General features: G+C 46.3%; 1 protein-coding gene across 2 annotated transcripts in view; it reads left to right on the forward strand.

Moving 5' to 3' along the window:
- The window catches only part of SHISA9 (shisa family member 9), a 292,272-nt gene extending 264,760 nt beyond the window's left edge, over positions 1-27,512 (forward strand). The window contains exons 3-5 of one of the 2 annotated variants that reach the window (XM_084763176.1): positions 2,998-3,153; positions 9,525-9,572; positions 24,027-27,512. In XM_084763176.1, the coding sequence (XP_084619302.1) occupies positions 2,998-3,153; positions 9,525-9,572; positions 24,027-24,406 (584 nt within the window). In that variant the 3' untranslated portion in view covers positions 24,407-27,512. The remainder of the gene's footprint in view (positions 1-2,997; positions 3,154-9,524; positions 9,573-24,026) is intronic. The other variant, XM_084763177.1, reaches the window with a different exon arrangement.
- The last annotated feature ends 334 nt before the right edge of the window (positions 27,513-27,846 follow it).

The raw sequence follows: 27,846 nt of genomic DNA on the forward strand, positions 1-27,846 counted from the left end.
GTTTTCTTTATGCACCACTCAGTCAACCTTTAAAGCTTTATTTTACCTTACTTTTAACTGACACATAATGATTGTAACATATCTAGAGGGTAAAGTGTAGTACCCTGATACATGGATTACACACCCATGTAATGATTAAATTATGGTGATCAACATATCTGTAACCTCAAGCCATTTATCATATCTTGGTGGTGAGAACATGAAAAAAAATCCCTGTTCATGTTTTGTAGATAGGCAATACATTATTGCTAATAGTTGTCCCCCTGCTATGAGATGAAACACTAGAAGTTCGCCCTTTTATCTCACTATAGAATGTTGGCTTTGTACCAGTTAACCAACCTCTCACCCTGCTTTCCTTCTGGAAATTTCTATCACAGCTTGAGATCAAGCCAGGAGGCAAGAAAATTGTTCTGTTTTCACACACACACACACACACACACACACACACACACACACACACACGGAAACACAATGGAAGGTGAAGTGGTCACGTGTGCCAGGCGTGATCAAACATAAGCCCTTGAGCCAAATCTGGTGTCACCTGGGTTTGAAAAGAAGATTTTACTGAAATAGACAGGAGTATTTCTTTGTGTAATATCCAGGCTAGTTTCACCCTACAAGGATGAGTAGTTGTGACAGGGGCCCAAAAGCCTAAACTATCTGACCTTTTATGAACAACCCTAGACCCTGAATGGGAAAACCTGTTCCAATCCAGGGTGAGCTCTGGAGCACCCACTACTCTCTCCAAAGTCACCCCATCTTGAAGCAAGTGGCTGCACTTTGCACCTTACTGTCAGTGAGGCATAGGTTGCTGGCCACCCAGGTGTTGAAGATGAGACTGTGAAATGCACCAAGCCCAGTATGCCGGCTCCAACAGCTGCGAGCTGGCATGCCAGCAGCTGTGTGAGCTGTCAGCAGCCAAGTGTTGCAGAGGCTGGGGGGATGAGTGTGATGCCAGCTAATGGGGTCTCCTGAGGTAGCCCCAGCATCTACAGTGTGCGTCTTGATGAGCACGGGTGCTTTCCAAAGCTGGAGATATCTTACCAGAGTCCCTGACTGACACTGGACCCTGTCTGTCTCTCCTGGATTGACCATTCTTGTCCCCCTCCCCCAGCCCATTTCATTGCTCTCTAGGTGAAGGTGGGGGGGAGTGGTCTGTCAGTGAACTGGCTGGGCTCTGACAGCCTCTGCTGCCTCACTTTGTTCTCCTTTCTTTACGCTGTACTTTCCAGCCACGCTTGTCTAGAGACCAGAGACCAGGTGCCGAGCCTGATCCCTAGCATTTTCCCTCCGGTAGCACCCCACCAGCTGATTCCCTGCCTGTGACATCTCTCTAGTGCCTTCCTCCATCTGCTGCACGTGACTGATACTATAGTTTTCCTTCAGATCTCATCTCAGAATGCATTTATAAGATGAACCTTCTGAAAAATTCCCTTTCCACGGTTTTCAGTCTCCCACGTAGCCAATATTCCGGATGTACGCTTTATCATCTTCTGTTTAGCTTATGCAAACCTTGGTGTGCGGAAATAGGCATGTTTTCTTCTGGAAGATAAACACTAAAACATTTGCCCTGCTTCCCATCAGTCTCTGGAAACTCCCTACACGTGTAATGTGGATTTACTTTAAAACTTTTTTTCCCCTAACAGTTGCATGATTTTCTACCATTTGCATGCATAACCCATGCCCAGAGTGCATATGTAAAATGTTTTTTAAAGAAGTCCCATAATAGGGAGGAGGTCCCCCTCAGTCACAGACATAGGGGAGGGGAGTAGGGGGGAAGCGGGAGGGAGGGAGGAATGGGAGGATACAAGGGATGGGCTAACAATTGAGGTGTGATATGAATAAGTTAAAAAAAAAAAAGAATTCCCATAATAGTAGTTCAGGTTTTTTTCCCAGCTTACATTAACAAACAAAACACAATGAAATGGTGAAAAACAAAACAACAACAACAACAACAACAAGTTTGTGAGCAAAGCTCCTTATGTTCTAGCAATTATTTGTTTCTGTATGCTTGGTCACCACAGATGATGCTGTCTGCTTCCCATGTACCCGTGCTGGAGATTTCAGTGCAGGGTGCTAGGTTCCTTTCTGCAGGTGAAGTGGGCTGAGTAGACTGCAGGAGGCCGGAAGCTTACGAGACCTCTCTGCTGCCAGCACGTCTGCCATCACTGGTGACCTGCAGTGCTAACGTTTGTCAGCGAAGGGGCAGACTCTAGGAGCTCTTCTGAGTTGTATTTCTTTGAACACTACTGAAGTTGAACGTCTTGCTACACAAAGGTTGTTGGTTCTTAAATTTGTGAGTGTGTTTGTGGGTGTGTTGGGGTGTGTACATCAGTGCTCACACATGTAGAAGCCAGATGTTGAGCATCACCTCTGTGAGCTCCACCTTATTCTTTTGAGACAAGGTCTCTCACTGAACGAGAAGGTTGGTGTTGTTGCCAGGCTGGCTGGCAAGCTCCCGGGGTCTAGGTGTCTAGTGCTAGAAGTGCAGGCAGACCTGTCCGTGTGTGTGTGCCTTCTTGACATGGGTGTCAGGATTTGAACTCACGCCACTTGGCCATTTCCCAGCTCATTGGTTTTGTTATTTTAAAATATTTCTTTCAGTTTTAATTCTGGGTCTCTGTATGCACCTCTGCGTGGGTGTGTGTATATGAGTGCCAGTTCCCAGGAAGCCCAGGGATGTTAGGTGCCTTTGGACCTGGAGGCACAGGTGTTTGTGAGCCGCTAAAAACGGATGCTGAGAATCAAAGTTGAGTTCTCTACAAAAGCATAGTGGACTCCTAAGCACGGAGCCATTTCTCCAGGGCTCCCACACACTGTTTCTGCTAACACGAGGACCTGAACAATGACGGAAATGTGCCGTGTTATCACTCTACCCGATGCCCTGCCCTTCACGTCCATAGCGTGGGGGAGTTTTAGGATGGAGGTATGGGATGATGGTGCGGGCGCTTGGAAGGTCTTGCTCTGTTTATGACCATCCCGTCTCTTCCTTTTCAGATGCCACCCAGATGAACAACGCAGTGCCCACTTCGCCTCTGCTACAGCAGATGGGACACCCCCATTCGTACCCCAACCTGGGCCAGATTTCTAATCCATATGAGCAGCAGCCTCCAGGCAAGGAGCTCAACAAGTACGCCTCCTTAAAGGCAGTAGGTAAGAGGTCCTGCATGCTCCTGTTTTCCTTTTCTTCCTCTCCCCTGCTCAGTTTCTCCATATGAATTTTATATTTTTTACTTTTATTTCTTTATTATACCTATTTTTCTGTTTATCTAACCTATTGTCTATCTATCTATCTATCATCTATTGGATTTATCTATCATCTATCATCTGTGAATCAACTTATGTATGTATAGATGTATATGCCTATGTATGTATTTATCTTCCTATCTACCTACCTACCTATTTATAAGTCTATCATCTGTACATCTTCTTTCAATCATCTCTCTACCTATCATCTGTTGATTTATCTACCATCTATCATATGTGTATGTATGTGAACCGATTTATGTATGTATATGCCTATGTGTGTATAAATTTATATATGTATGTATGTATCTGCCTATATATACGTGTGTGTTATGAATGTATCATCATCTATTTATATCTATGCATAGATGTGTATTTATGAATCTATCTATATCATTTATCTATCTGTCATTTTCTATCTATCTGTCATCTGTCTATCTACAATCAGGACTCCTGCAGCCTGGTTCAATCTTGCCTTGTTGTGTGGGGCAGGGTGGTCATCTGAGACACCTCCTTAGTGAGGACTCTTTCTTGGGGAGAAAGACCTGAGTGCTCATGTGGCCCCACTTATGTGGGACCTCCTTCAGCATTCTCCATCTTCCCTGGGTGGTCCTCAGAATCCTCAGAGGTAGAATCTGGTCTATTGGTCTTAGCAATGTCTTGGCTTTTAACAAGGTCACCCCACCACCCACATATCCCCTACCCTCTCTGAGACGCTTACGGGTAGTGCGTAATCTTAGCCCAGGTAGCTTCTCTCCTTCAGGGCAGAACATTCCCCGGGGAAGGATGGTTTAGACTCCAGAGCTACTATAACTTTTGTTCTTACCAAATGTACAACATTACATTTGACTTCCTGTGCGCACAGTCTCACCGACTGTGGAAGAAAACTCAGCAGCTCAATGATTAGATTGAGACATTGAGACTAAAGAGGTGATTCTACAGACCCCAGGGCAGTGGTAGCAGAGCAGAGGACTATATGGGTGCTTCTGTCACCCTAGTATCAGTCTCCCAGCCCCCCTGTCTCCCCAGTCTCTTCCCTCAGACACATCCCACCGGATGGAACTCCAGCCACAGCAAAGTTGTCAGTTCCTGATTAGTGACTGGTTACAGCAACTCAAGTTCTCACTGATGGATTCAGATTATTAGAACCACCCGAGTGAGGTAAACAGCACCAAGGACCCCAGGCCACCTTGCAGATTTTTAACTGAGCACATTGAGGATGGAGTTGAGATGTGGACATTTGAAACAAACAAACAAACAAACAAACAAACAAAATGAGCTGGAGAGATGGCTTGGTGGTTGCTCTTCCAGAGGACCCTAGTTAATTCCCAACACCAGCATGGTTGCTCGTAGCCATCTGTAACTCCAGTTCCAGGGGATGGCCTCCCCAAGTGCCAGGAATGCACAGAGGTGCATGACTAAACACCAGTGTATGCTAAGTAAAATATCTGGATATTTCTAATGTGACTCCAAAGCTGAGGGCTGCTGATTTAGACTACACCATAAGCTGACACTCAGGAGAACTGGATGCAATCTCAGTGGCTTGCTCTAACACCCTCTCCCAAATCTTGTGCCAAGTTTGCACATTCCTCCTTCCACCAGACCTGGGAAGTTTGTTTCCTTCCTGCTATGTCCTGTGAGTTCTTGTCCTGTCCTTAAGGAGAGGTTTTTGAGGCTGCCTGTCCACTTAATCTTCCACTTCTCTGAGTTTATTTTTTGATGAGCTGAAAAGATCCAGAATCCTGGCTCTACCACACAGCTTCTGTGTGACTCTGTGCAGTACCTAACCCTCAGTAGGCCTCAGTTTTCCCAGACTATAAAATGGACAGATAGAGGCCTTTCAGCTGAAACAAGCAAAGTCTCATTGTTCCTAAGATCGTTCCAGAGCCCAGTCATGCTGACTCCTTTCTCGGTTCTAACTTATCTTGGGCTCAGCTTGGGTCCCCGTGAAAGGTCTCGCTGTTGTCTGTAAATGCTCTCCTTATGGTGATCTCTTCCCCTTCACAAATGAACCGACTACCAGGGGTTTCTGAGTCAGGGAACAACTCCCCTTGGATGGAGTTCTATTTGGCTGTTTGGTGGAGTTCTTTCTGCCCATCTGCTGAATCATTTATTCTAATGTAGTTTTGGTTCCAGGAAATGTTTGTTGGGTAGGAGATGCCACAGGTACATTGTCTTTTCTTGTCACTTGTTCATCTTCTTTTCTTCCAGGCCCTCAGTAGAGATGAGATAGTAGATACTCTTTGATGGATTTAACTATGAAATGTCCTGTTCCCAGAACCCAAGGTTTAGACACCACCACGTGGCTCTGATGTTTGTGATATCTAAGGTTGATGCTGATAAAAAAATGTCCCTAAATCAAGTGTATTGAGACCTCGCATAAGGCTAGAAGCAGGCTAGGTAATTAGCGTTTGTACCAGAAATCGAAGAGCTCCTGTTTCCCAGTTTCTCAGACCTTCAGGATGAAATAATCTGAAGAGATTGAGACAACTGTACAGTAACAATACCATTTCTAACAGAGACACGGCTTTTCTAAATCTTCAGCCTGGTAAAGCTTTCCCTACTCGCTACCATCATGTCTCCTGCCTTATTTCTTTGCCTCCCCAACCCCTTTCTTGGTTCCACACTGCAATCTTGTGCAACATGCACATTTTAAGCATCCCGTGTTACCAAGAACGGAGAGGCACTGTTGCCCAGGAGAGCAGGTGAGCATGCCTTCACTGCTCACCCAGCTGCAGCAACCTGCAGGCACTGTTCAGGCCCTGCCTCTCTTTCTGAACCCTGCCGTTCAGTGATAAATAACATCTGTTGTTACATGTGGTTCTTCTTTAGACTTTGAAAACAATCAGCCCAAATGTGTTTTATTTCTTTGAGAACTGGACACATTTTCCCATGTAGCTCACGTCTTTCACTTAGGGCTCTCCTCCACCAGATACTTAGGAGCCGTTAGGGTAAATAATTGATGAATGTTCCAACACAGCTCCTTGATCCTTCCCAGGATTTCTTCAGGGTTGCTTTAGACAATAAATGTCTGCAGAGCATTTGGAATAAAATTTGCAATATGAAAATATGTTTGGTACTCCTTATGTAACCCTTCCTTTCTTCTGCAACCAGGAACTCCTGGAATATTTGTTGCCCGAATGAATGAGCTTGCCTTTGACAGGAATCAAAGACTAGCTGGATTTTAAAGAAATCAGCTTTGTATCTTGTATCAGATGGAAAGATCTTTCTTGCGCTTTTCCCCAATCTAGTGAGTGTCTAACTGGCTCTCTTACTCTCGCTCCTTGGACAGCTGTGGAGTTCTTGGGCTTTAAGCGTGGTGGGTGGTCTGGGTCTCCTCTGAGTGGAGGAGTTTGCAGCCGAGGAACTGCCTGACCCAGTGGCTCTCCAGGATTTCAGCATCAGCCTGCATCAGTGAACTCAAACCTTATAATAAATGTTCTTTCAAGGGTTCTTTATTAAGGTGTAATGCAAACCTGGTGTGAGTGGGGAAATGCATTTCATTAGAGGATCATTACCTCCCAGGAGCAAGGCTGTTTAAAAATGGCTTGCCATCTAAATCTCTGCAACCTCCCAGAGCCGAGCCGGACTCACCGTGTAAAAGCTCTCAATCCAGTGGATAAGGGAGGCCTAGCCAGCTTCCAGTGTTAACTGCCAACTTCAAAACACATCCTAGAAATAAATCTACTTTGAAGGCTTTACTATCCAAGACATCAGGTGCTTATCAGAGGCTCCGCTCCAGTGCGGGCTCTGCCTTTGCTTAGCCGCATGGCTCTGAGCAGCCACTGAAACGCCTAGACTTCTACTTTGTATGATAAACAAGGAAGCAGAGTGGATGGTCCCCTAGCACTGCTCCAATTTTTAAAATTGCAATATCAAACCATTCCACCTCTTCTACTTATCAGAACTGAGGGCCTTGAAACACCCCACTCATTCACTGCCAGTGCTGGAGGAAGATCAGGTTTGAAGAAAGGCTTAGAAGCTTTTATAAATCTCTGATTTAGACCCCCCAAATCTGTGTGCCTTTGTCTCTCATTCTGTTTTTGCTGTTTTCTTGAAATCACCTCATTTATGCTTAGAGAGAACTTTCCTCTTTTAGACTTCAGGGCCTTGACACACACCATCTGGGCACATCAAGCATGTGCCTGTAGAATGCTGTCTGTTCTCGAGGGGGCTCACTGCTCAGCTATTGGCAAAAGACTAGCATACAGGAGGGAGGTGTCAGGAGTTGAGCCACATAGGAGTCTGTGGGGAACCCTATGCTGAGATGAGATCTCAGTCAGTCAGTCAGTCAGTCAGTCAGACATTTGTTTATTCTCCAGGTAACTCAATTTGGTGTCCCCTGGCTATAGGAGACCTTGAGGCATGGACCTGGCCAACCCCATCCACAGTATCTCTCCAGTGCACAGCACCATATGGGGCCTTTTGGATTACCAGTGCCCGTTGTAAAGCCAGTGAATAAACACATGACAGGCATCGTGGCAAGCCAGCTGAGGTGACTAGCAGGCCGGTAGAGTGTGCATGAGAATAAATTAGTCAAGGCTGAGTTTGGGTTGTGAGCCTAGCCTTTAACGGCTGAGCTACTGCACCAGCCCATCAAGGCTGAGTTTTAACTCCTGACTGAAACTTATTTCTCCTGAGAAGAGGTGCTCATAACCCATACAGTGTGTAGCTTAGATGGAGCCAGCGATTCAGCCTGGGAAAAGTTCTTCACATGCAGTAACGACTTCCGGTCATTACATTTTCCCTTCCAGGACTGCCTGCCAGTTGCGTCCTTCCTCTAGTCTCCCAGATGCACCAGGACCTTGATTGGCATGCCTTTCAATTTGAGAGCTAGGGGAAAGTGACAAAAGACTGGATCCTGCCTGTAGGGCAGACTGATAAGTATGATTTATGGGGAGGATGACTTCCTTGGAGACTGTGACTTGGGTCACACGTGTCCATGAGACATGCTTGTGGTCACACTGCTGTCCATGTGACACGCTTGTGGTCACACAGCTGTCCATGATCAGAGAAAGATCTGGGGGACCCTGTGACTACTTCTAGATGACCTTGGGATGGGGCAGATCATATAGCAAAGCCCTGCTCGCAGGGCCCGCTGAACTTTACCTCATGGCCCTGTCACTCCTCCCTGTTTGAATGATGGGGGGTGTACGGTTCAGGTCCCTAGGGGCGACATGGCAACTTGAAAGTGCTTTGGCACAGGAGGCCAACCGGACATGTTGAAATGGGTCTAGAGCTGTGCTCTGCAATCATTCCCGTCACAGGCTGCTCCTGATTCTCCTCGCAGTTGTCAGCCTGCTAGGTCTCTGGAAATCACGCAGAAAGTGTTCTGGACTTGGTCTGCCCAAGAAGCTTCCTGGGAAAGAAAAGGAGAGTCAAGAGCAGCACTCACTGATTGGCTAGGCTTCCAGCCAATGGGATGAGGCCTTCACAGGCAGAAGATTGTTAATGAAGGAGTGGGGTACATTAAGAGTCCTTCTCATATTTGTTTATCTTATGAGAAGCCACTCGAGACTCTGTTAATAATATGAGTTCACTTCCCAAGGGCTACTGGACACATCTGGAAGGGAATTAGATTTGGAATACCTGACTTACAACTGAATTCTAGCCACACAGCTGTCTGTAAAGCAATGTGTTACTCATTACAGGATTTTCAGGTAGCAATCTCCTTAGCATTGGGGGGAATTTCCCTACTTAGGAAAAAGTGACTCTGGAGAAGAGAGAATTCACTCACTTTCCACAATATCTTCCACATTTAGGTATTGTAGTGAGGCGGGTTGTCTTCAAGGCCGCTTTTAAAGCCACCAGCAGGTGAGCATGTGCCAATTTTGAAATTGGAGCTTGCCTTGACAATGGTGTACCCTCTTTCAGAAGAATTTCTGTAGCAAACAGAAAGCAAATCCCATCTCTTGTCATCTTCTGTGCATATCAGTAAAACCAATCTCTCATAAGCCAAATTTTCCTTTCTTTTGCAGTGAGTTGAAATTTATAGCCAGACCGGTGTTTGATAATCCTTCCTCTGCTTGATGTAGCCTTGGCATATTCAGGGCACTTCTTTTGACCTATTAGGCTTTGCAGGAATAGGTGTATATCTAGTTCAAAGTCACTCTGGCTCCCTTTTTTGTTCCCTGAGGCCCCTGAGGCCCCTGAGGCCCCTGAGGCTATATTCCTTGGAGGCTGCAGCTGAGGCAACAAGCACCTCCTGGGTGTGAGGGTACCACAGACATGGGTCTCCTGGCAACCAAATCAGTATCTCTTGATTGTTATTTTTTTAGGAAATTCTGATGGTGACTGGGCAGTGGCGACACTTAAGTCACCAAAAGGTACCGTATTCCTTTTTTTCTGGCTCTTTTGTCCAGGTGTTGTCAAACTCAACCTTAAATAATGAAGGGACAGAGTCCCAGTGTTTGTATGTGACCCAGTCATATGTGTGTCTGCCCCCTGATTGATACTGGTAAGTCTGTGTGATTTCCAGTGTGGAGGTGTGTCTTGTAGCATGTGCGGGCACATGTGCATGCACTTGGGTATGGCGTCCATGCTTAGTGCTGTTGTTGAACAATGTGTTAGCCCTTTGCTCTCCTCCCAGTATTTGTTGTTGTAAGGAAACGCCTCTATCAGAAACATCCAAGGAAAGACAAAGCCCTCAAAGGGAACTACAAAAGCAAAGTGGCAAAACCAAAACACAAGGTAAACTAATTCTGGAAGCATCACTGGTGGTGCCTGGTGAGGCACACAGTCCTTATGGCCATGTTGTTGACCATTAGTCTAGGGAATTAGAATTTTAGGGGAAAACAACTTGGTTCTAACTTTCCAAGCAGAGTGACCAGTGGGACTAACGAACTTTCTGAGTTGAGTCTTTGGATGAACTAGTTGGGTGACTAGATCAAGTGGTGGCTATAAATAATGTATTAATTCTCTATTGTGTTCCAGAACACTGGCCCTTCACACTTAGTGTGATGCTTAGCTCTCCAAACACATTGCTGAGTATTCTTTTTATTTTTATTTTTAAGATTTATTTATTTCTTATGTATATAGTGCTCTGCCTGCATGTACACCTGCTGGACAGAAGAGGGCATCAGATCACATTAAATATAGGTGGTTGTGAGCCACCATGTGGTTGCTGGGAATTGAACTCAGGACCTTTAGAAGAGTAGTCAGTGCTCTTAACTGCTGAGCCATTTCTCCAGCCCTGCTGAGTAGTCTTATACCCATTCAGAGTGAGGTCATAGATGTCCAAGTGAGGAAGGGTCACATGTACCCTAAAGGAATCAAGCCACTAAATGTAGAACTGAATTTGAGAGTCTGTCCCTCTGATGCTAATGGACAAGTTGTTCCCATGGGAGTGGGGGTGGGGAAAAGCTGTTTCCGGAACCAACCATGAGCATTTGTTGTTATTCTTCCCTTATACACTGCTGGAGCCCACAGTGGAAATGGAGTAGCTGGCCTTTCTAAGATGTCATCTATTCAACTTATAGAAGACGCATGAAAATAAGAGTAGAGGTTTGTACAGACAGGCTACCTTCTTATAAGGAAGAGACAAGCTGGTGTCCCGGGCTTAACACACATGAATCCCAGTCCTGCCCTTAAGAACTCTTTAATGACCTTAAACTGAATAAAAGCAGGCGACAGACAATGCAAATTCTAGACAAGATACCTGTGTGTCAATTTTGCCTTTCAAAGCATCATTCTGACTGCTCAAATGGGAACTGGACTGCAGATAGTTGGACCGGGGCTGGGGGTACCAACTGGGTGCTGTTGAAGGCAGATGGTGTCCAACTGTCATAGGTGTAGGATAGAGAGAAGAAAATAGAGTTGGAGGTAGCCGGGGAGCTGCAGGAGAGATGAACAAGCGGGTGTGATGGGGATGAGAACAAGGGAAGTGTGTTTTGCATGAGACACATGTGAGTACTAACTGCTCAGGAACTCCTGACTTACTGGGTCTTGGATGGAGCTTCAGGAGTTGAATTGCCTATAAGTTCTGGGGTGCTGCGCTGCTGACCTGGGTACTATAACAGCACTGCTGAGGGACATCTTGCTGGAGACGGACACCCTTGCATGAGAACATGGAGCATCTTCCCAAGGCTTAAGAGAGAAATGAAGAAGACTTTTTACAAAAGCTCCAGACCTCAAAAACAGTTTGGGTTGGAAAGTGGGGACACAATAGTCCCATACCAGGAAACAAGTTTGCACTTAACGAGAATCCCATGACTATCAGATTGTTGGTGAGAGAGAGAAGAGAGAGAGAGAGAGAGAGAGAGAGAGAGAGAGAGAGAGAGAGAGAGAGAGAGAGAGAGTTTTGAGCTTTGCATTAGATAATAATTGCTCACATGTCAGATCCCATTTTTAGAAATACAAACAATTTAGAACATGACAGACCTCCTAATTTTAGAGACGTACCCCTTAGAGGCCTGTGAGGGTCCCGTGTCAGCCCAGCGGAAGCAGCCTGCATCCTGGCCTTTGTCAGTGGGCTGTGCTCTGATGCCTTTAGACAGTATTTCAGGCCATGTCAAAAGCAGAGTCTTGAAAGCTGCTTCCTGCTCCAACCACAGCACCCCTCCCTACCTGTCCTGCAAAGTGCACCTTATTTATTTTGCTTCTTATGGGGAGGGGAAAAGAGGTCTCGGGCCAAGTTCCTTTGGGGCCGCTGGCCTTTCTCAAATGTCATCTATTCAACGTATAGAGGAAGCATGAAGATAAGAGTAGAGGTTTGTACAGTGAGGCCATCTTCCTTTAAGGAAGAGACAAGCTGGTGTGCTGGGCTTACCACACCTGAATCCTAGCCCCGCCCCTAATTTGTGACACCAGGTACCTTCAGCAAGCCATTCGCCTCCTCACTTTGTACTTTCTTCCGTCAGTACCAACCAGACCTGACCCTGCTTAGCTCCTGAAATGAAACTTGATCACTCTCGGTTCAAAGTAGCATGGCTGTAAATTCTAAGCTCTGGTTTCCTGACTTGCAAAATGGAGATAATCAGACCAGGTACCTCCTAGATGGCTGCCAAAGCGGAGTGATGCTTTAAACATGCGCCAGAGCCCCCGGCACACGGGAAGCGGTAAAGCCTGCAGGTGATTACCGCTATCATTTTGCTATTACTGTCAAGTGAGAAAAAGTCTGAGGCTCTGAAGACCTTCACGCCCATGAAGCGCTGTTAAACTTTGTTTAACTCATCATTTCCCAGGCACCTTTGGCATCAGGTCTCTTTTATTTTAAGGCAGAGCAGCCGGCATCTGAACAGCCAGCTGGGTGGGTGCCGTTGGGAGCCCACTTTTAGCGCATAGGGAGACTGTGGCGAGGAAGGTAGCAGGTGGGTCTCACTAGAATGCTTTGCATTCACCTGGTGAGGGAGTCATGTCTGCTAGGACAGGAAATGGACAAGGAAGTGGCAGGCATCGCATTCATCTTTCAGTGCCTATTATTTTCCATCAGCATCGCCTGTCGCGGTCACTGATGATGCCCACTCATGCTGAGCCCTGGGGATTCTAGGTGTGCTTGTGACAAACACACACACACACACACACACACACACACACACACACACACACACACACAAAAGGAAGGCACTGCTGCAAACCCACAGCCAAGTTGAAGCCAGCTTTGGGGCAACTCTTCTCCTAAGTGAAGATGGATCTCTCAGAGCTACGCTGGAGCCCTTAATATGAAGGAAACTGCCAGAGTGCGGTTGTTTGGACTGGAGTCAGCCAACCACAGTTATCCAACCACCGCTTCCGTGCTCTGAACTCCTGTTTTCACCATTGCTAAAGTAGAGGCAATCTGAGTATTCATTCTCCCTGGGGTTTGTGGGAGTAACTGTATGAAGCCATGTAAATAAGTGGCTGAGCACAGGGCTTGGTCTACAACAGGTTCAGAGGACACATAGTGTGCTGCAGGGGTCTCTAGTCAGCTCTTCAGAGATAATTCTTAGTAATGGTAAAGGAGCCTTTCAGAAGGTAACATACAGGCTAGGACACTGGGACCCCATCCCCAGCCCTCAGGAAATAACCTGGCCTTGCCTACAGCAACACAAAAAAATTACATCTCAACAGGATCAGGACTCAGGCCCAGACAGGGACATAGGGGCTTAACCCTGAATCGCTGGAGATGTCAGTTGCAAATGTAAGTCATTGGTCCCCTAACCCCATCCCTAAGGACCTGGGCCTATAATAGTGTGTGTGCTGGCGGAGGTCCCCAGCACATCCTCACATTCTTCCTTTCATATGCCTACTAGTTCTACGACACTGAAGTTTTGCCACTCTGTCTAAACCAAATCCTAAGTGCGAACACAGACACGTAATTGGTGGCCTGGAGCACCGATTTTTCACATGCCATTATGCTTCCCATGATGCACTTCCCCACATAACTCAACCACTTTTACTATAAATTCTCAGAGTTGCAACTGTTACTACAGTCAATTCATTAGCTCAACAACAACAACAACAACAAAAATAGCCCCCTTAGCCGTGTCTCTCCAAACCCCATCCCTAGGCAAACAACACATGTATTTTTTATGTTTGCTGGAAAATATGCTGTAGTTAAAGCTACGTCATATTTTTGTGATATTCTAGCTTTTGCAATTTGCTAATTCAGTCACTTGTTTGGTGGCAAGAAGTAGGACACAGAGCGGAAGGAGGAGTGGAGCAAGGAGAGGTGGCGTTTTTTAACATAGAAGGTCCCACTCTGTCCTCCACCCACCCAGTTCAACAGCACAGGGCAGAGCCGAAGCTTCGATGGGCCTGCCTGAGAGCCCACAGGCCGTGAAATGGGCCTGTGAAGAGAGAGAGCTCTCTGGCCTTCATAACCTGCACTCACATCAAGACTGCACTAAGCAGTTTACTCGTTTGAAGGTGCGTCACTCTGGGCATGAGCCAGCCAGACCCAGACAGCTCAGAGCATGGAGTAGACACTCGCCATAAGTGCTGCTGGCAATGGTGTGGCACTAAATGAAGAGAGACAAAGCTTGTAGGGAAACCGTGTCCTTTTCCTGAAATGACTATGAAACAAAACGGGACTGAGAAATAGACAAGCAAGGAGGATCCCAGCTGGAAACACAGGGCTCCGCTTACAAGCACGGGACTGACTGGTCCTCATATCTGTTATCTGCCACCATGTGACGCTGTGTAACAAAGGAGCCCAGATCTTACAGCTCACAACCACTGGGCGGCAATCACTTAGTGATTATGTGAGATGGGAGGGTCTTCTAATCTCAGCTGAGTTCACCCCCACACGGGGGTGGCTGGACTTCGGCTCATAGAGGCCATTCTGGTTTTGTTTGTTCTTCCCTGGGATGATAGAAGCAGCTCAGCTCTCCCAGCCTTGTCCTCAGTGAGGGAGCTGAGGCCAGTTCTGGTAATGATGGAACCGGGAAGCCACGAGTGCTAGCAAGTGCTCTCCCAACCTCCATCTTTGTCCTGTCTGTGGTGAACTCAGAGCCCAGTGGTAGAGAAGAAAACGGACTTTTCTTTTCGCTTTGCTTCCTTTTTCTTTTCTTTTCTTTTTCTGGAGGACTTTCAAAGTCACATGGAGAAAAGTAACTGATACAAGGAAAAGCAGCAATTTCTTAGTACTTTCAACTATCACAGCACGCCAGATCTCACTTGAGATCGTTTGGGAAGAGATAGAAGAGCAGAAAGTGGTGAGTGTAGGGTGTAGTGTGTAGGGTGTAGTGTGTAGTGTGTAGGGTGTAGGGTGTAGGGTGTAGGGTGTAGGGTGTAGGACTGAAGAGCCCTCCTCTTCAGCTGCCTCAGTTTAAGTCACCCTGGAACATTTCACCAGCATGGAGGTAGACCAGAGGGCAAACTCACACCGTGGGTGTGAGAAGAAGTGTGTCTGCAGCAGCTAGGCCAGGCACACAATAAGGATCTGGGCTGTTTTGTGTCAGAGGCTCTGTGGTCAGCTCTGGCTGGAGCAGAGCCCAAATACCTTTGTTCAGCACTCTTGCTGAAAATGGAGACTGCACAGCTGGACAGCCTGAGGGAAGAAACAAAGGGCCCATCATACCCGGTACAATAAAGCAGCTCTTGGTTCAGCCGGGAGAGCTTTGATGCAAAGGCCAACCCAGGCAGTTCCAGGATCTTCTTCAGCAAAGTGAGCCCTCCTGCCAGGGGCCTTCAGGGTTAAGACAGAAAAAGACCAGGCTCCAGAATGGTGCTTTCTGCTCTTCTTTGTACCCCTTTCCCTCTTTTACAGAGGCTTATGGTGAGAAAGATGTGGTGTTCCCTGATGATAAACGAGGTACCTTAAGCATCACTAGGACCTGGCTCAAATGCAGTCCCCTCTCCTTGCATGGCTCAGAACCAAGTAAATGGGACTAATTTGCCGTGAAGGTACATCTTCTTATCTCCTCTGTGGCCCTGCTTAGCAGCCCTTAGACAGAGCAGCCCTCCTCTCGCTTTCCTGCTCCTCCTGCCTGCTGAGACAGCCTGGGGAACCCAGGTAGCTTTACAGCACGCACTTCAAAGGCAAGAGGATGCAATGAACAACTCGAGCTGTCCACTTTTTACTTTTTACTTTAGCTCCTGAAGGAGGAAGAAAAAAGGCAGAGACCCAGAAATCATTTCTACAGAAGTTAAAGTAAACACTGCCTAACATTATTGAAAGGCTTTACAAACACAGTTGCCATGCCATAGTCCCAAGTTGGTAGGGTAGCTCTTGCCTGGCCAACAGGGACCCAGACTACACTATCCATGTAGCCTTCACCTCCTGCTGGGTTATCATTGTTTGCACTGTCCGAGTTGGTTGGTATCATATAGCATGCTACTCGGCTTTCCCTCACTGTGACAAAATACCTGAGGGAACAACATAGAGAGAAAAGGTTTATTCTTGTTTCAGATGTTTTGCTCATGGCCCCTTGGCCTTGATGCTTTGGATATGTGGCAAAGGCAGGGAGAATGGGGTGGAGCCACACTGCTTGTGTCCTGGTGGGTGGAAGGGTCCTGATTTTACTTCTTAAGGTTGCCACTGTCTCTCAGTGGTGTCATCAGTGGCTAGAATTTTCATCGCTATGGAAAAATACCTGAATTCATAGTTTCAGTCCATCATGGCAGGGGGAGAGTGGCCAAGCTGAGCAGTTTGCTTTATGATAGCCAGAAAGGAGGGAGGAATGAAAAAATCTCATTTTCCTTTCAACACTCCCAAACTCACCACTGCACTCCTGCCATTCAAGATTGGGAGGATATATGCTGTGGCTTTCGGGAGCTTCATGTGTGAATCAGAAACTATGGTTCAACTCCTTGTTGTCTTGGAAGTGACTGCTAATCTCTGAACAGTGGAGCAAAGGTCATGGAGAGGATACTGCCTACTGGCTTGCTCCTCACGGCTTGCTCAGCCTGCTTTCTTATACAAGCCAGGACCTCCTGCCCAAAGGCGTCATCACACAAGGTGGGCTGTACCCTCCCATATCACACAAGGTGGGCTGTACCCTCTCATATCACACACAGCAGGCTGTACCCTCCCATATCACACAAGGTGGGCTGTACCCTCCCATATCACACAAGGTGGGCTGTACCCTCTCATATCACACACAGCAGGCTGTACCCTCCCATATCACACAAGGTGGGCTGTACCCTCCCATATCACACACAGCAGGCTGTATCCTCCCATATCACACAAGGTGGGCTGTACCCTCCCATATCACACACGGTGGGCTGTACCCTCCCATACCACACACAGTGGGCTGTACCCTCTCATATCACACACAGTGGGCTGTACCCTCCCATATCACACAAGGTGGGCTGTACCCTCTCATATCACACAAGGTGGGCTGTACCCTCCCATATCACACAAGGTGGGCTGTACCCTCCCATATCACACACAGTGGGCTGTACCCTCCCATATCACACAAGGTGGGCTGTACCCTCCCATATCACACAAGGTGGGCTGTACCCTCTCATATCACACACAGCAGGCTGTATCCTCCCATATCACACACGGCGGGCTGTACCCTCCCATATCAGTCATTACTAAGAACAACCCCCACAGACTTCCCTACAGGCCTTTCTCAGTTGAGGTTCTTCTTCCCACATAACTCTAGCTTGTGGCAAGTTGACAAAAAAAAAATCAACTGGGACACTAGGTAAGAAAAAAAAGACAAAACAGCGTGCAAATGAGATCACACACACACACACACACACACACACACACACACACACACACACAGTAGCACTGGTAAGAGCTGGACAGTGAGGAGGCAGCCCACATCAACTCTCAGCAGTCTGCTAGGGCTAGTCTGCTTAACTCCTTTTGTCTCCATTTGGCTTTCTCCTTCCTCCTCCGACATATGTCCGAGCCTCTGCAGGCTTCCAGGCGGACACGTGAACCTTGCCTCTCCAGCCTAAGAAACACAGGCCCCTCCATCTTATGTGCCATACCCTGCCTGGCCACCTCTAATGTATCAGAGGGTGACACGGGGGTGGGGGGGTGGGGTGGGTGCCTTCCTTCAACAGTTTTCTTTCCTCACCAAATACAATGCATTACACTCCAGCTGTTCGGAAGGCACTGGGCTCAGTGTTTGATAAGTAGTAACAAGAGCAGGTACTCTCCACCTCAAAATCCAGCCAAAGAGAAAAGAAAACGCTAAGAAGGCTAATTTCATACAGCCATACAAATGGTGGCCTACCAGGGGGACATCAGGGGAAATGTCTCTCTTGGGCTGGCGGGAGGCCTGTTTGGAGGAGGTGGGCTTTGGTCAGAGTGGTAAAAGATGAAGAATGTTTGGCTAGGATAGCTAGGAATGAACTTCAAAGGTCTCCAGCTAGTAATCTAGTGATGCACTTCTGTGTTTAGGAATGGAAAGGAATCCATATATCCGGGGTAGGTGGTGCTCTGGGAGCATGTCTCCCCAGAAGCTCAGGCTATGAACACATGTGCAAATAAGATCTTTGTAAATGCTACCAGATTAAAAATAAGGGCACAGTGGATTAATGTGGGGACCTAACATTATGAATGAGACCACAGAAGAAGAGATACACCTGGAAACACACACACACACACACACACACACACACACACACAGAGAGAGAGAGAGAGAGAGAGAGAGAGAGAGAGAGAGAGAGAGAGAGAGAGAGAGAGAGAGAGAGATTGGTCACATAAATCCAGAAGCTATGAAACAATGGATGCACCAATTGTCAGAAACTAGAAAAGGCAAGGCTTTGAAGGAAAGCATGGCTCTGCCTCCATGGTAACTGAAGATTTCTGACCTCTAGACCTGGAAAAAAATAGATTTCTGTTGTCTAAAGCCAGCCAGCTTGTGGTACCCTGTTACCTCGGAGGAAAACACATCCTGTGATGGGTTTCCTTCGGTGTGGCATAGAGGGGCATTCACAAAGATCAAGTCCAGCCATGCACACCCGGGGGCTGTAAAGAATGCAGACCCTGCATTTAAACTTGGTGGGAAGATTAATAACTATATTTCATTATATTATTGTACCAAAGACAGATAGACAAGGGATGTTGAAAACCCTGTAGGGGCATTGTTTCCTGGGTGAAACTATCATTCCATCACTCAGGAGGCACATGACAGTCACCAGGTGAACACAGGTTGTAAGAAGCCCTCCTGGGGATTCCTTTGGCCCAAGGAAAGGAGGTAGGTGGGAGGCCACCCGCTGAGCCCTCAGGTATGCAGCTTGTCTTGGAAACTGGTTAGTATCTCAACACTCTTCCACAGAGGCAGGTCCATCCCACACTGCACCTGTACAAGTGTCTGCTGCTAATTACGAAATAGACAGATGGAGGAAGGCGCAGTATTATTTTACTGCCCTGGCTCCTTCAAGGCAATTAGGCTCATTGGAAGAAAAGCACCATTTTCTTTCTTCCTTTCTTCCTTTTTTTTTCAGGTAAAGAGAAAATCAAAGCAGAGAATTCTGGTGGTGCTGAATGGGCACATCTGTTTCTTGGTCGGCTTGTCAGCCATCTGCCCATGAGACAGTGAGGCTGGCTAGGTTAATGCATCTGCTAATGGGGCTTACAAGAGTACTTAGTGAATCTGGCATTTCCTTCACTAGGTGCTTTGTGATAGATTAAAGCAGGGACCACACTGCATGTAGTGGCCAGGTAAGCAGCCCTCATCTCACTTCAGAAAGAAGAGACCAGAAATACCGCGAGGGGCGTGGCTTCATGAGAACTGCACTGCCAGGTGAGGACAGTTCACCCAGCTAGCTTCCAATGCCCTCTTGGTGGTTGAAATCATGTTAAAAACATCCTTTGGAGATGTCTGTTCTATCCGTAGGAACCAAAGCTATGTCTGTGCTTCAGTTCTCTAAAACACCCCAGAGTCCCATGGAGGGATTTGGTCAGACACATCAGTAGGCATGGATGAGACAATCTTGCCTATGGGACATTAGATGATAGTGGTGTAATATTGCTTTCTTCTCTGTACCACCTGGGTGCTTCCATTTCCAAAGTGACTGTGCTCTGTCCCATCACAGGGTTTGCAAAATGCTGCTGGGCATCAGCTATAATGTGCTACACCACAAATGCTTCCAACATTCAGTGGCCCAGTGGAGCTGCCATTTATTGAGGGTCATGATTCTGAGCCTAGTTCTGGTTTGACAAGATGCTCTAGGTGGGACTTAGCCAAGCTGGCTGTAGCTGAATGGTCCAAGAGGAGGAGGACCTCATTAGCTACCTGGTAACTGGAGGCCGTTGGCTGTGTTGAATGCGAGTAGTAGGCCTCTGAGTTTCTGATCTCCTAAGGGTAAGAAGCTGAGATTCACATGGAAAAGGGTTCAAGCAGCTGCTCCCAGAAGCTGCTACAGTCTAGTCAAAGCAAGCAGCAAAGTAGGTCCGATTCAAGGTGGGCAGAAATAGGCTTTGCTTCGTGATGGGGAAAGTGTCAGAGGATTATGGCCATTCTTGCAATACAATGGAGATTCCCTCATCTGACTCCTTCCTGCCTTTGGATGCCAGTTTAAAGAGCTTTCTTCAGGGAAGCCCGCCCTGACCAGCACTCATCTCCTATATATTGTTTTCATGGAGTTGGGCACTCAGGCAACAGGGCAGGAAGGGTGAAGGGAAGAAGCCACAAAGGCAGAAAATGGGTTTTGATGGATGCCTATTTCATGCCCAGTAGGTTGCCTGGTACATAGTAAGTTCTCAATTCTGTAATTCTGTGTCACTTTGGTAAGGCAAGAAGTAGGTAGAACATATGTATTGAGCAGTTATATTGTGCTCTAGGAATTATTGTATGCAGCATATGTAACTCCTAGGTGTTGTTCCTCATAATTACTCGGACTATATTTAGTATTATCCTCATTCCAGCCCAAGGAGGCTGGCACCCCACAGCCTGTCTGGTTTCAGAGTCCATGTACTTTTCATCTATACTACCCAAGGTGCTTCCAAGGGACCAATTGAAGGTGGGTACGGAGGAAGCTGAGATAACTACCCATCTTCCCTGCCATCCCAAGAGTCAAACACTCTCATGTTGACTTTTCTTTAGAATTTTCTGAGAAGGTGTTGCCTCGTTCGTAATTTCTCTATTTGTCAGAATGGGAATGTTTGAGCCATGTTCTGAGCAGACCCTGAACTCAGTCTAATGTCTGAGAAGCAGGGGTACGAAATGAGCATGCTAGGTCACGACCAAGTACATAATGAAGGTGAGTGAGCTTTTCAGTAAGCAGTGACTGGGAGGCAAGTGGAAAGGGAATTTCCCCATCATACTCCTGACCCAGTGTGCTCCTCTATGCTTCATGATATTTTACTTGCACATTACCACTGAATATTTATATGTCCAATATTTGCTAGAAACCAAGCCGCACATGGCCATGAAAGGGCAGACAAAACACAGATGTGGCCTTGCCTTCCTGGAGATCTAATGAGTGAGATAAACAACAGCTAACAAAGTGTTGAACAGCTGTAGAGTGGACGCAATGACAAGCACATCTGAGAACATATTATGGAGGAATCCTGCCCACTCAGAGATCCTAGGAAGGAGAGGTCTCACAGGTGGGAGGTAGTCAAGGATACCAGAAGTGAGTTGGGAAGCATTGCCCTTCGGTTTTCCATAAAACCAATGTGTGCCGCTGTGGTAGGTGTCAGCGGTTCTCCTGGGGTTCTCACAACCAGCTGTGAGTTAGGATTGACTGCCTGGACTTAAAGACAAATGGTGTCTGGGCTGGACTTTCAGAGATTCTGAGTAAACCTTAACCATACATAGAGATGGTTCTGAGGGCCTGAGTACTTGTCTCCTTAATCCCATGTAGCTGCCTTTATTACCAGGATTTAATTACTCTCTCTGGATAACCTTAGTTGGGTCATTCCATGTGTTTGAAGTTGACATTTCTGTAATTTGTATAGCAGAAGCCATATACAGAAGTCATAATCCTTATCTTGGCTACTTTTCTGTAGGAAAGATCAAACGATAAAAAGAACACACAGCTGTGGTTACTGACCTTCTGTAACCTCACACCTGTAATGTTATGTTAGCAGTATGGTAAATGAACCAACGAGTACTTCCAATGGCCAGTGAGATATGGTTTCAAAATCATTTCGCTAAGAAATTAATCTAAAATTATAAAGAATCTTAAAAACAAAAATTACAAGATAAAATCAGAGGAAATGGAAAAAGGGACTCAACAAATTATCAGATAAACAGAATCTAAATCAATATGACTAAGACCCCCATCTCTAGGTGAAAAACTACACAGGCAATTAACGGCTCCTGGGAAAGGGAGACTCGGTCTTCTTTAGGATGAGCCCCTGAAAGCTTACCATACGGTCTCAAGTGGTCAGCCCGATGCTTGTACATATCAACAACACTAAGGGAACTCCTGTGTGTGTGTGTGTGTGTGTGTGTGTGTGTGTGTGTGTGAGAGAGAGAGAGAAAGAGAGAGAGAGAGAGAGAGAGAGAGAGAGAGAGAGAGGGAGAGAGGGAGGGAGGGAGGGAATTTGAGGAGTGGAAGGGAATATGGGGGAGTTGGATGGGGAGAAGGAAGTGTGGAAATGATGTAAACGCAGTGCTCATTAAAGAAATTCTCAAAACTAAATAAAAAAGAGAAAATGAAGGAAGGAGGAAGGGAGAAAGCATGAGATCATTCCCGTGAAGGATGGGTGTGGTAAACAATGGAAATTGGTTCAAATCTTATTAGCGGGCAAAATTCAAGAGCCTTAATAATATTTATACTCTTTGGGAAAAAAATCACTCTACCTTGGGTAGTCAGGATCAGCGTCATCCAGCCTTTCTTAAAGGGCTGAGCAGTATATACTCAATTACACCACAGTCATGGGCAATAGGTAAATGAGTGGGCATGCGTTTGCTTCCGAGAAACGTTACAACGGCAGATGGTAGCTAACTTCAGTGGTGCTCAGGGGGCCACTGTTTGCTAATTTCTGATGCAGATTAAAAAAATATGTTTTAGAATTAATCTTAATTCAAATGATTTGAGTAAAAAGATTGTCATTTTTAGCTTTCTTTAGAAAAGCAGAAGATTAGCATAGCTTAACTTTTCATTAGTAAGGAGGCTGATTAATTGTGATAGTTGGTGAAATATTATGTGGTCATGAAGATGTTGCTTGTTAGTTATTTATGGCAAGCGGTGGGAGGCTCTGTAGGCTACCCCAGGAGGAACTCATGCTGTTTTTGATGGGAATCGTGGCTCAGATAGAAGTACAGAGGGCTCACTACACAGCAGACCACTTAGCCTTCCACACAACACCATGAAACACACTTTTTTGTGTTGACTCCTGTCCTTATACAGAAGTGGGTAATGGTAGAACTTAAGTAAAACAGTCATAGTTACACTGCTAGCTGGTAGCAGAACTGGGATCTGAGCCTGAGATGACTGAAAGCTTAAAGTGAAAACAAAAGCAGCCATGTAGACTAGTAAAAAAAATTCCAGCAGCGGGTAGGGAAATGGCTCAGTTGAGGATGTGTTTTCCATGCAAACAGGGGGACCTGACTTTGGGCCCTAGAAACCGCATAAAAAAGTCAAGTATATAGCTCATGCTCCCGGTGCTGAGGAAATGGAGCTAGGAGCATCACTGAGCTTCTGTGGCTGACCACCTAGCAGAATCTGTGAGTTCTGGTGAAAGTAAGAGATCCTGTCTCAAAAAAGACGGAGCACAATTGAGAAAGACATCTGAAGCTCATGTCTGTCTTCATGTATTCCCTCCAACACATACACACACATACACATGGACACATACACATGCACACACATGCACATGCACACACATGCACACACATGTACACACATATGTGTGTGCGCACACACATGTACACACACACACAGGCACGCGCACATGGACACATACACATGCACACACATGCACACACATGTACACACACACATGTACACACACATGCGTGTGCGCACACACATGTACACACACACACACACACACACACACACACACACACACACACTCTAGAAGAAGCTAGATGAAGACACATCCACAAGTTGACCCTGCTGTTCTGGAGTGGTAAGGTGCTTTCTCTAGTGAGAATTATTGTTTTAGGAATAAAGAAACTGCACTTGAATGTTAGAAAATCCAAGATTAGTGGCAAGTGGTGTGGAACTGTGGTGGGAGAAGTGTTCATTGGAGTGGTCTAGAAGTGTTTAATTTGGTATACCTTTAAACCTTTTGTTCCTGCTCTGGACTGTGAAAAAAGGGCATGGCGCCATGCTGTCCTCTGTCTTGTTCCAGGTGGAGTCCCGACTGTGTCTTGTTTGGATTGTCAGCCCATTTTTGCAGTATTTTCAAGTTGACTTTCCTAACTCCCTAACTCTCTCTTCTTTCTCCCCTGTTTCTGCTCTCTTCTTCTCCATCCATCCATCCCACTGTGCAGCTGACAAGGTTAATGATGACTTCTACACTAAGCGAAGGCACCTGGCAGAGCTGGCCGCCAAGGGAAATCTCCCTTTGCACCCTGTAAGAGTGGAAGATGAGCCCCGGGCTTTCAGCCCGGAACACGGGCCTGCCCAACAGAATGGACAGAAGTCTCGCACCAACAAGATGCCCCCTCACCCCCTGGCCTACAACTCAACTGCCAACTTTAAGACCTGGGACCCGAGTGACCAGTCTCTCCGGCGGCAGGCGTATGGCACCAAGGGCAAGCTTGGCATAGCAGAGTCAGGCTCTTGCGACCCCTTGGGGACTCGCACCCAGCACTTCCCACCCACACAGCCGTACTTCATCACTAACAGCAAAACGGAAGTGACTGTCTGAGACGCTCTTCCTTCAGGGAGTACCCTGAAGACCATATTCAACTGAGAGAGGCAAAAAAAAAAAAAAAAAAAAAGACCATCCCACCTACACTCTCCTGGTCCTGTCCAAAACCCCCCAGCAGACACACACTCACTCCGTTCTGCAGGAACCAACCACAGACCTACTCGTGATATGGAATCATGCTTTTCCTGGGTCATGCCTAATATGCTCCCGCAGGCAGCTGAGCGAGACCGAAGCATGGACATTCAGCAATATAGCAGAGGGGAAACTTTCAGCTTCAGTCCCAAATTGTGGGGGCTCACTTTCCTATCCCCCTAACTGGAAAACTGAAACCCATTATAACAAATATATATAAGTAGCACAATTTAGACAAACTGCTCATGGCGAGCACTCGTGCCCCATGTTCTGTCTTTCCTGGGAAAAGGAAAAGGGTGAGCACACGGACAGGAGTGGCTTGGGAAGGTGTTTGCTCACATCCCAAGCGTTTCCTAGTCCCAGTAAGTGAGACGACAGAGAGTAGCGATGAGTGTGAGGCAGGAATGGACCCTGAACATTACACTGATGCAACACTGCATACCATCAAAGCTGAAAGCAAAAAAACCTCACAAAGTAAATATTCTATAAGCCCACCATCAATGTTGGGAACGGAAGAACTTTCTAGAGAACTCCCTGAAAGACCTTGGTGTTGGGAGTGATGGCTAGAGGGTCCAGAGAATAATTTTAAAAAATGAACTTTTAAGGTGACACACACATAAAAGGAACAGCATATTAATTTTGCCCAGGGCTTAGAAAGTCTGCAGTTGGAGAGTTAACAGGAGGTGAGATGGGGACTGAGAAACCTCCACTTCCTGGTCACCTCCAAGACCTGGAACAATGACAAAAATGTCCTCGATGAACTGTCTGTCCCCAACGTCCTTTCTTCTTCTTCAGCGTGTCGCTGCCGCTGCTGCCAAACTTCAACTGCTTTGGAGTGGAAAACGTCATAAGCGTGGGTGGTGCCTTCAATGTGTTGCTGTTGTTCAAGTGATGGTCTTGTTTCCCAAGTGCATCCTCTGTTCTTTAGACTTCCCCCCCTCCTGTTTCTTCTGCAGTAGTGATGTTCCATCTTTCCTTTGTAGGTGAGGTCCAGCCAATTAATACCCTTTGAAGGGGCTGCTACATTGTCACGGGTACCTAAGAACACTCCCAGAATCCCCACCTGCCAGATTACCCGGACTCTTCAAAAGTTGCTCTACAGATTGGTTCCTACAACCAACAGTCATTAGGTCCCAACAAGGAAGATCCTCCTAAAAAGTCCCTTGTTTAGTGGAAGCGCAGACAAGTGCATGAAGAGGCAAGAGAGAGTTTTGTTTAGAGAGGAAAGTCTTCAACTACCCCCCCCCCGAAGCTCTTAGCTAATTAATAGGGACTTTCCAAAAGCTCACGGCTTTTTTGGTGAAAGAGAGTTGGAGCATGCCACGTGATGTTCTGCCTCCTGGGTCTCTCCAGCATTGCAGCATCAGCCCAGCAGATACTGGTCTCCATGCTTCAAGCAAGTATGAAGGACTTGGTAATATCTTTGGTCTCTCTGGGGCTGCTTCCTATCTGAAGCATGGGGAATCTGGCCTAAGTTAAGCCTTCTTCTCAGTTTTTAAAAACAATACTCTGCTCCTAGTTACAGAGGACATTCTTCAAAGATCAAACTTTCTGAGATTTCCATCTAAGAAGAGGTGCGGAGAAGGGCAACACAGAGGTCAGAGTCAATGTTGAGACTCCAGAACTCTCCCTAGGGGTTGCGAACCACTGGCATGCACATCTCTCTTTGACATGAGTTAGCTCTACCCTCCTAACAAATCAGCATCTGGGGATTACCATCACAGTACTGGTATCTAAAGGGATTCACTTTTAACCCATGGTCTTTGAAAAGGGAAACATTTTGTCTTCATCACACACACAACACCAGCATCCATGGCCATGAATAGACAGTGAACATTATGGAAAACACAAAGGCCTCAAAGACAAAACTCTAGTGAAGATCTGGCCTGTTCTCTCTCAAAAAAGGCACGAATGTAGTCAAAGATACTGGTACCCATCAGAGAGTTTCTCCTAGGCATAATTCAGCGAGGGGGAAAGCAGATGAAAAGAAACTCCTCTTTCTCAAGTTGGTGTTAAGTTGTGCCCCATATCCACACGCTACCTCCATGACATACAATCTGCATGCACTAGTGGCATACAGCCCTACTTCAAGAGATACTGGGCTGATTTACCTGAGAGCTTCTTTCCTGGTCAAATTCTGCAATCCTTTCATTCCTTCTAGATCATTTCCCCCTCCATCCACTTCATGTCCTCTTTATGTAACTCTAATTTAAAGGTCTTTCTTGATTCCTAGTCTATAATGTTCTAATTTTCAATCTTCTTTTTGAAGAAGACTTCATCCAGTGAACTTGGCTTCTCTGTCTGCAGTTGTCATTTTGACTTCAAGGATACAGTTTGACCACTAACATGTAGCATATAATTCCCAATGAATATGGCCATGGGCAGCTCACAATGGGCTCATCTCTCTATTCCCTACCTGGCTGTGGGAGATGAACTGAGGAGGAACAATTGGCAGGGAAGATCTGTTTATTTCTTGGCTTCCTTTTGGGACGGTAGACAAACCTTATGATACTGAAAGAGAATAACTGACTGCTGTCATGTAAGAAGGCTCCCGTAGACAGCATGGGGGAGAACTAGAAGAGAAAAAATAAGATTATAAAATGGTTCTCTCCTCCTTCCATGTGGCCCCCAATTTCTAATTCCATGGGACCAGAACATGGCTTCCTTCACCTTGTGGAGTGTCTCAGCCTCCGTCGCCTTGGGCTCTGCCTGGAATCCCCATCTAACTTCCCCCAGTTTATTTTTTGTGTGTAAATGGAGCATATTTTATGTGCAAATATTTTAGTAACTGTATGTTCTGCAAGTAAACCTGTGTTAACACTTGTCACACTGCAGAGTTTATGATACAATAACACTTCCTACAATGAAGAAAAAAACATTTGTTTGTTTTCTAAGAATGTTTATTTGTAAACATATGTATTCACTATATTAATATGAATTTCTTACCTGGCAATAAACTGATTCTATGTGATGCTCTAGGTGTCTTCTCGTTCTTCCAGCCTTGTCTGAGTTTCTGCTGGGAACGTATTGTAACTGCTCAGCGCTGAGTCTTCGGGGGCCACAGCACTGATCTTCGCAGGCAATGGGAGCTTCTAGGTGTCAGCAATCTACACACGATTTCTGACATATTGTTTGGTCTTTTTAGTAAGTAGCACATATCAGAGTTAACCAAGTCCTTACGTATGCCATTGCTGGCTCTCCTCATCATCACTAAATTCATATTAGTGGCAAAGAACCTGCCTGAGCTTCGCAAATTTGCTTCTCCTGGTACCCAGGGTGGTCGGCAGTCAGTCATGACTACTGAC

The sequence above is a fragment of the Acomys minous genome (genome assembly GCF_964271855.1).
Source record: "Acomys minous genome assembly, chromosome: 16".
Classification (NCBI taxonomy): Eukaryota; Metazoa; Chordata; class Mammalia; order Rodentia; family Muridae; genus Acomys; species Acomys minous.